The sequence below is a fragment of the Empidonax traillii genome, unplaced genomic scaffold (assembly GCF_003031625.1).
Source record: "Empidonax traillii isolate 1590-97213 ecotype Southwest subspecies unplaced genomic scaffold, ASM303162v1 scaffold1323:size195977, whole genome shotgun sequence".
Lineage (NCBI taxonomy): Eukaryota > Metazoa > Chordata > Aves > Passeriformes > Tyrannidae > Empidonax > Empidonax traillii.
Window position 1 is genome coordinate 2,000 of NW_020956516.1, and position 9,130 is coordinate 11,129.

The window sequence follows — 9,130 nt, forward strand, 5'->3', positions numbered from 1 at the left end:
TGCGCACCTCGCCGCTCTGCAGCCCCACGCGGAACAGCCCCGGCTCCGTGGCCTTGGCCAGCTCGTACGACAGCCACGCGTTCTGCCCCGAGTCCGCGTCCACCGCCACCACCTTGGCCACCAGGTAGCCCGAGGGTGCCCAGCGCGGCACCAGCTCTCCGGCCACGCTGCTGTCGGAGGGCGGGTGCAGCACCACGGGACTGTTATCGTTCTCGTCCTGCACTACGATGCGCAGCAGCGCCTGGGTGCTCAGCGGTGGTGAGCCGCCGTCACTGGCGAGCACTACCAGCTCGAAGGCACGCACCTTCTCATAGTCCAGTGGACGCAATGTCCGTATGGTTCCACTCTCTGCATCCACGGACACGTACGATGCCGAGGCGGGTGTGCCCGCTGGAGGTGCTTCTATTGCATATCTCACAAGTGCATTTTCTCCCGCGTCAGCGTCTGTGGCTCTCAGGCGGCCGAGGCTCGTCCCCGCAGGCTCGTTTTCGCTCATCACCATGGTATAAATTTCCTGGACGAAGGTGGGCGCATTGTCGTTCACATCCACGAGCCGCACGAGCAGTGTCTTGGACGCCGAAAGCGCGGGAGAGCCTTCGTCACGGGCTCTCACTGTCACGTTATACTCTGGCACCTGTTCCCGGTCCAGCGCCCCCGATGTCACCAGCGCGTACGAGTCGGACGCCCGGAGCGAGATGCCGAAAGGTTGCTCCCCTGCCAGCTCGCAGGTCGTCCTGCCGTTGTCCCCCGAGTCCCGGTCCCGCACGTTGAAGAGGGCCACGACGGTGTTCGGCGGGGCGGCTTCCGAGAGGGTGCTGGTGAGGGAGGTGATGATCACCTCGGGGGCGTTGTCGTTAACGTCCTCCACCTGCACCTCCACCTTGCAGTGCGTGGACAGGCCCCCTCCATCTGTTGCCTGGACGTCTATCTCATAGGTCTTTGTTTCTTCATAATCCAAAGGCTTTTTGAGTCGAATCTGGCCTGTCCCTGGATTTATTTTAAACGTCTGTAGATCTTCCTCTGAATTTTGAAAGATGGAATAGGCTATTTCCCCGTTCGTTCCTGAGTCTAAATCGCTAGCAGACACCACCACCACTAAGGTGTCCTGGGAGCTGTTTTCCCTAATGGAGACTTTATACAGACTCCGAGTAAATACTGGAATATTGTCATTTATATCCAGGACTACCACTCGGATCAAGGCTGTACCAGAACGCGGTGGAGTCCCACCATCCACAGCTGTGATACTGAAAGCAACTTCTGCCTGCTGCTCCCGGTCCAGGGCGCGATCTAACACCAGCTCGGCGTACCTCCTGCCATCATTTCGCCGCCCGGTGTAGACATGGAAATACTCGTTCGAGCTGATAGTATAATGCTGAAGACTATTGTTCCCCACATCTGGATCCTGAGCGCTTTCCAACAAAAATCGAGTCTCCGGCATTACAGATTCCGGGATCTTTAAAACGATCTCTTTATTTAAGAACACAGGAGCATGATCATTAATGTCGGTGAGTCTTACCTCAGCTCGGAAGGACTGCAATGGGCTCTCCAGCAGCACCTCGAAACGCATCAGGCAAGGCTCACTCTGTCCGCACAGCTCCTCCCGGTCCATCTGCTCTCTCACCACCAAATCTCCAGTGTGCTGGTTCAGCTGTAAATACTCCTTTTCTCCATCAGGAACGAGTCGAGCCTGACGAGCCGATAATTCCTCACCGGTCAGTCCCAAATCCTTAGCAATATTCGCCACAAAGGAGCCTCTCTCCGCCTCTTCGGGCACAGAATACCGAGCGATTTCTGCTCTCATCCCCGAGACATGGAGGAGAAGGAACAGAACCACCGCTTGCCCAGGGAGCGGCTCCTCTCTCTTCCTCAGCTTCATTCCCTTCCTGAGACCCGATCTCCCCTCCTGCGAGCTGGATGGAGCTGCCGATACAGCCTGCAGACCCCCGGACAGAGCAGTCCAAGATGGTGCAGCCCCCCCCCCCGCCCGGATCCCGGGGGCGGCGAAGATGGAAACTGGGAAATGCGCGGAGCCTCCGCGGTCAGCAGCGGCACCAGGCGGCCGATCTGCCGAAGGACGCAAAGATTTCCCAGCACAAAGCCTGGAAAGCAGAGATTAACGGCTCGATTTCTCTCTTCCGAGGTCAAGCAATACAGATTTAACTGTCCGTGCAATCCTGTTCAAATGTGGCCACGGCTTGAATAAGCAATACCCTATTTGCCTTTTATCTGAAAACGAGATTAATTTAAATCTGGGGTTTGTAGGGATTTCTTTTCCCCTTTATTTTTCCCACTAACGTGCCTCATCATAACAGTTTGAATAACTTATTTCCAGGCTATTTAACTAAAAAAAGCTGTATGTTTTTGCAGGTGTTCAGCAAACCAAGTGAGCTGGTCCAAACCACGGCAGAAATCGTCGTGGTGCTCCCCATAGAAATTCTCGGAATGGACCAAGGTTGTTTGCTCAGTTCCCCTCATTCTGGGAGCAACATCCCTCGGACCTCAACTTGGCTCAGAAAATCTCCCTCCACCTTGTTCCGGCTTCTGAGAACGGCCTACTTCCCAGGTGGTTCTGATTTCCCCTGCATAAAATCCACTCCAAAGGCACGGATTTATTCCCGAAATCGTGTTCTCAGACGGCTCTTTCCTCGGCGATGACTGTGACAAGTGATCTCGAGACAGCACACTTACCCGAGAGAGTTTTAAATAGGTTTTATTGTTGACTGTCATCAAGCATCTGACTCTTAAAAATGTGTTAGCGACAGGAAATATCACATTACTTTATAGAACAATACCGATTAATGAGGAAAAAGAAAACAGAAAGCTTCTTGAAGACCTATATTCTACAGTGCTCTAAGTTATTTGTAAACAGTGTAGACTGTTTTACTGCAAAACCACGAGCAATACTTTTAATTCTCTACTACTTTACACTAAAAAATCCTTAAATAATAATTTCAATTTTACCTTACAAACAAAACAAACAAAAAAACCCCCACACCCCCCAAGAAACAAAACCAAAGCAAAAAATCCCAAAACAAAACAAAAAATCAAACCCCACAAAACCACATTGCTCAAAGCCCACTCTTTACAGTAAGGAGAGCCTGTAAACTCCTACCAAGTGTGCCAATGTCAGTGGTTTCTAATGTAAACAGCGTCTGCCTTTTATTAAGAAATTCCTTTGCAAGCACCACTCAATTTGCTTAATATTTGTTTGGCCTAGTATTGTACAGAGGGCAAAAATATAAGACATTAGTACATAGCCCTCTCCATAAAAGCAACCAAAACCGACAAAAAAATCCCATGGAAAATGTGGCATAGGAAAAAGTTGAAGATCTGCTGCAGTTTTCAGTATTTCTCTTAACCAGTAGAAACAGTAGCACTTTCACAATCATACATTACTGTGTAATCAGCATGCAACACAGTCCTCCTCCTCCACTGACATCACAGTTACAAAATACCTATGTAAATAAAATACTGCTCAAGAGGAGAGTGTTTCTGCTCTCTCACAGAGAAACCTTCATCTCCCTGGTACCTTATAGGGAGGTGTTTGGTCTCTTTGTTCTTTTTTCCCTGTGAGAACAGACGTACTTGTCTCTCTTCACTTACTGATGGCTGAGCCAAGGGTTTTGATCAGAAGTGACATTTAACTCCAGTCCCCCGTTTGCAGCGCAAGCTGCTTCTGCAGCTCCGGGTCCTGTGTCTTCAGAGAGGGGGGCTCTACCCTGCAAAGAACAGAGAGATCGATTATCTTTTGGACATTGAAGGAAAGCAGGTATCATCGAGAAGCTTAGAGGGCATGTCTTACACCACTGCCTGTGTGACACTTCTCTACCAGAGCCAAAGAGGAGGTTGGTGTGTCTCTGACCCGAACAGGGAACATCTAAAGTCGGAAACCAATCCTCCATTACGAACAACACAAAGGCACTACTGCAAAACTTTTATGATTCTCAGGGAGTAATTCAAGATGGTAAGAGCCCCGAATAAAATCCACTTTCTCACAAACGGTGAATGTGGTTTAATGTTGATGTATCAAGAAGGATCGTTGTCTGCCCTGAAGCTACTGAGGCTCTGAAAACCCACAGTAAAGTGAGTCCAAGTGCTTATGAAATACTAGAATGTCAAGGGACGACTTAAGATGGTATTAGAGGTGACTTGGACTAAGTGGGAGAGTGAGGAGTTTCAAGAATCATCTCTTCTCTTCCCCATGCTCTTTGAACACATGGAAGTTAACAGGAGCCTCAGATGTGGCTCTGAGTTCACAAAGTGCTGGTACTGCCTGGGAGCACCCAGCTGGGTCAGGAAAAGACTGCGAGGGTGCATTCTAAAGTCACGATAACAACACCTTTCTCACCAATGCTGTTCATGCAAGTCACAAAAATATATGGGAATTGAATGGCAGAGGTACTCACCTCCATAGCCTCGAGCTTGTGTTCAGCACTGCCACCACCACCCCCGCGAATGGCACTTGGCAGCGCCGAGCACCAGCTCCGAACAGCGGTGCAGGGGACACTGTCAGTGAAGTGTCACCCCTTTGCACAGTTGTCCCCTCAGTTTCATGTGTCACTGCACAGGATCACTACATTCCCACTACTGCCGCCTCCGGGAGGACGTGTCCCTGGAAGCAGTACATTCCTGCTCTCCATGGGCTCCACACAGTACTTGGGCAGGATCCAAAATAGAGACACATTTCTACCTCTACTTTCTCACCTTCTCATGGTCCAGCTGCTCCCCTTTGCAGTGACACTGAAGACTTGCTTTAACACGAATACTCAGCATAGATATGGGTGCAGTTGCCCGGGGAGGTGATAGAAGCCCCATCCCTGGAAATATTCAAGGTCAGGCTGGGTGGGGCTCTGAGCAATTTGATCTAGTTGAAGATGACCCTGCTCCTTGCAAGGAGAATTTGGACTCGATGGCCTTTAAAGGTCCATTCCAACCCAAACTGTTCTATGCTTTTATGATGCAGAGAGGCAAGGTTAGTGAGCATATGGGAAGCAGCTGAACCCTGCTGGGTCCTCCTGAGAGGTCTCTTTGAGACCCCCTTTAACTTCTCCCGTCACAGGGACTCCTCCACTAGCAGCTCAGCAAATTCTTTGCTGGCAGGATGTGACACATCGTCCTATCCTCCCCCCGCGGACAGATGCCTCACCTGTGCAGCCCAGTCGCCTTCCACCCCGAGGTTGGCCACATCTTGCGAGCACACCGAGCTCCGCTGTTCGCCCGGGCCGGGAGGCAGCCCGGCGGGGAAGCAGGGGAAGAGAGGCCTGAGGAACCGAAACTCGCTGTTCACGGTCCCGGCGGCGAAGCAGACATCGTACAAGTAGCTGCGGGGCAGGGAGCCCGCACTGCTCTCCGTGGCTATCGTCGGGAACGTGGGCAAGGTCTCCGTCTTGCTCCGCCTGGCCCGCCGCACCTTCACCACCACGGCGGCCGCCGCGGTGGCGAGGAACAGCGCCGACACGCAGGCCAGGGAGGCGATGAGGTAGAGGGTCAGCGGCCCATCGGGATCAGCTACCGGTGCCTCCTCGCTCACCCGCAAATGTGCTTCTGAGAAGCCGTCCACCAGTGCGACGGCGAGGCTGGCGGTGGCGGAGCGCGGGGGCTGCCCGCGGTCCCGCACCAACACGACGAGCTTCTGCCGGGGCGCGTCCCTCTCCGTCACGGCCCGCGCCGTGCGCACCTCGCCGTTCTGCAGCCCCACGCGGAACAGCCCCGGCTCCGTGGCCTTGGCCAGCTCGTACGACAGCCACGCGTTCTGCCCCGCGTCCGCGTCCACCGCCACCACCTTGGCCACCAGGTAGCCCGAAGGTGCCCAGCGCGGCACCAGCTCTCCGGCCACGCTGCTGTCGGAGGGTGGGTGCAGCACCACAGGAGTGTTATCATTCTCGTCCCGCACCACCACGCGTAGCAGCGCCTGGGTGCTGAGCGGTGGTGAGCCGCCGTCACTGGCGAGCACTGACACCTCAAAGGCACGCACCTTCTCGTAGTCCAGAGGGCGGAGGATATAAACATCCCCGTTTTCAGCGTTGACTGACACCTCGGGCTGCTCCTTGCCGTCTTGCCGCACCAGCGCGTAGTTTACGCGGGCGTTTTTTCCTGCGTCGGCGTCCGTGGCGTTCATGCTGCCGATCCTGAGCATGGGGCTGTTGTTCTCCGTGACCGACATGGTGTAAATCTCCTGGGTGAACTCCGGGGGATTGTCGTTCACATCCGATATCTGCACGAAGAGGTTTTCCCGAGAGCTCAGCCGCGTCGTGCCCCAGTCCGCGGCTGTGATGGTGATGTTATACTGCGCCGTGCTCTCCCTGTCCAGCGCCGCGTTTGTTCTCAGTTCGTAATAATTATCAAAAGTGGGGGTGAGGCTGAATGGCAGGTGCCCGTCGATCGAACACTCCGTCCTGCCGTTGTCCCCAGAGTCCCGGTCCCGCACACTGAACAGAGCCACCACGGTGCGTGGCGGGGCGTCCTCGGGAATGGAGGCGGTGAGAGAGGTGAGCGCTATCTCCGGGGCATTGTCATTCATGTCCAGGACTTCTACCTCCACTTTGCAGTGCGCAGACAGCCCCCCGCCGTCGGTGGCTTTTACCACCATTTGGTGGGTTTTGGCTTCCTCAAAATCCAGGTTGCCTGCGACTCGTATCTCCCCGGTGACCGGGTTCAGCTGGAACAGCTGCCGGGATCGCTCCGAGGTCTGGGTGAAGGCGTACCGCACTTTCCCGTAGGATCCTTCGTCGGGATCCACGGCCGCGACTCTGACCACCAGCTGCTCCAGGGGGCTGTTTTCAGCCAGGCGCACCTCATAGACCTCCCGATCGAAGATCGGGATATTGTCATTGGCATCCAGAACCACGATCCGGACCTGAGCCGTGCCCGACCTGGGTGGCGAGCCCCCGTCGATGGCGGTGAGAAGTAAATTCAGCTCCTCCTGCTCTTCGCGGTCGAGCTGGCGCTGTAGGACTAGTTCTACATATTTTACTCCGTCTTTTCCTTTTCCCAAATCGAGAGAGAAATGCGCATTGTACCCGAGGCTGTAGTTCTGCAAACCATTACTGCCCACGTCCTTGTCCTGGGCGCTTTCCAGAGGGAAACGAGACCCAGGAGATGTTGTTTCCGGAATCTCTAAAACCATCTCTTTCTCCGGGAACACAGGAGAGTTGTCATTTACGTCACGAATCTCCACCTCCCCTCGGATCAGCTGCAACGGATTTTCAAAGAATATCTTAAAGACGAGCGTGCAGGTATCGCTCTGTGGACAGATCTCCTCTCGGTCCAGCGACTCCTTTGCCGTCAGGATTCCGGTGTTCTGATTGAGACGGAAAAGCTGCTCACTCCCCTCAGACACAACGCGGGCCTTGCGAGCCGCGAGCTGGCTCACAGGAACCCCCAGGTCCTTTGAAATATTGGCGACAAAGGAGTCCCTCTCCATTTCCTCCGGCAGAGAGTAGCGGAGGGTTTCAGCCCCGCTCTGACACACGCAAAAGCACAGAATAAACAGGATCACTTGCCTCTTGCTGTCTCGGCTCCGTCTCCCACACGCCATCACTCTCCGAAAAAGCCATCTGCCGTCCTCCGCGGCTCCCAGCATTTTTAAATAGCGTCCGAAGCGGAGCGGTGTTTGCCAGCAATCCTGGGATGAGGGAATCTGGAAGCTCCCAAGTACTCCGACTCCTTCCCGAGCGGCTCCTACGGGGGTTTTTTTTTGTCTCCCCGTGCCTGCAAAGCCGGGGCGGACCGAGGGACGCGCCGGTCCGCGGCCAACATCCCCACCCAGCGTCGGAAGGGAGAATATTTCCTCTCATTCGGGGCACAGCTGCTGATTCGGGGTTTGCTGCTTGAATCTGCACTCTGTGTGCCAAAGTGAAGCCAAGAAGTGCGGTGTAAACATTCTTCTCGATTGGAAGCGGGATCGCTGCTCTGGGTATCAATTCACAGCTCTCCAACTGCGAACTCCTCAGACACGGCTTTTGGGTCGGCTCTACGTTGTGTAGGCATTGCAAGATTCATTTCCTCCGGGTGCACTGCGAGATTTTCCTTCTCTTCTCCACTTCTTAACCAGCACAGGACAATTAGCAATTGGGGCGGGGCAGAGAAGCTATTGAAGATGAGAGCTGATGCCAGAGAGTTGACAGGAAAGCCACACTAGAAGATAATGCTGTTCCAGGACACATCATCCTAAGGTTGTTCTCTTCTCATTGGGTATCACACCTCACCCGAAGGACACTCAACACTAGAGCACTTTTCTGTGTGAAAAGCGCTTTTTTCCTTAATTGACAAGAGTTTCCTCCCCTGCCGCCTGCTGATCCTTGCGTCCATGATAAGGCGTGTCACTGTGGAACACATTCCTGAAAAATGTCCCCAGGCGTACACAAACATTGAAAGGCTGCAAAATGTTTTCATGTTTTGAGGGTGTGATGTCCTTTCTCCTCTAATGTTACCACACAGGGTTAGGAATATTTTAAAGGTCCTACCTTAGAGGTAAAACCTACACTCTTGTACCTGCCTGAGGCCAACAACTAGTTAATGCAAAAGGCTGGAAAACAAACACAAGAGCTCGTAAATTAAGCGCTTAGATACACAGAAGCTAACGAGGAGCTAACAGAGACAATCGCAAAGGTCAGGGATCCAATTACACTAATTAATGGGACATGAAAGGATTTACTGAAGTGTAAACTCCAGAGGTTCAACAAGAAACTTTGTACACCATAAGGGGGAAAAAAAAGTTCGAAAAATTCTCATATATTATCAGAAAGAATCTCATAGGGGAGAAGAAATGGATTATGAGATGTTTCACTGGGGATTTAGGAATATACAAAGCTTATTATGGGATGGTTAGAGACAGATCCAAACTCACTTAAAAGGAGAGATCAAGAGCAGACCTGTGAGGAACAACCGTGGGGAAACAGAGGTGGAAGGGGACACCGAGGGGTTCTGAGCACAGCCTGGTAGTGTGAGGCAGGATCCGTGCTGGAGACCAGTTAAAACCATGAGGGTCAGGCACTCATGGCTGTCCCAGAGGATCGACATCTCAGCTGCTTCGGAGCAGAATGCACATACAGTGTGCTGGGAATGCGCCCAGGTGCCTGCGAGCCCAGGCCAACCCTCATCTTAGAAAATTAAAAAAACAGAGGAGAAA

General features: G+C 53.1%; 2 protein-coding genes across 2 annotated transcripts in view; both read right to left on the reverse strand.

Moving 5' to 3' along the window:
- Nucleotides 1-2,178, reverse strand: part of LOC114069643 (protocadherin beta-16-like) — a 3,160-nt gene extending 982 nt beyond the window's left edge. The window contains exon 1 of the mRNA XM_027906583.1: nt 152-2,178. Within this exon, the coding sequence (XP_027762384.1) occupies nt 152-1,876 (1,725 nt within the window). The 5' untranslated portion in view covers nt 1,877-2,178. The remainder of the gene's footprint in view (nt 1-151) is intronic.
- An 858-nt stretch (nt 2,179-3,036) lies between these two features.
- Nucleotides 3,037-7,791, reverse strand: LOC114069642 (protocadherin beta-16-like). The gene is made up of 2 exons (XM_027906582.1): nt 5,147-7,791; nt 3,037-3,719 (listed from the first exon to the last, which is right to left on the reverse strand). The coding sequence occupies exons 1-2, from the start codon at nt 7,580-7,582 to the stop codon at nt 3,600-3,602; spliced, it is 2,556 nt and encodes an 851-aa protein (XP_027762383.1). The 5' UTR covers nt 7,583-7,791; the 3' UTR covers nt 3,037-3,599.
- Between the last annotated feature and the right edge of the window lie 1,339 nt (nt 7,792-9,130).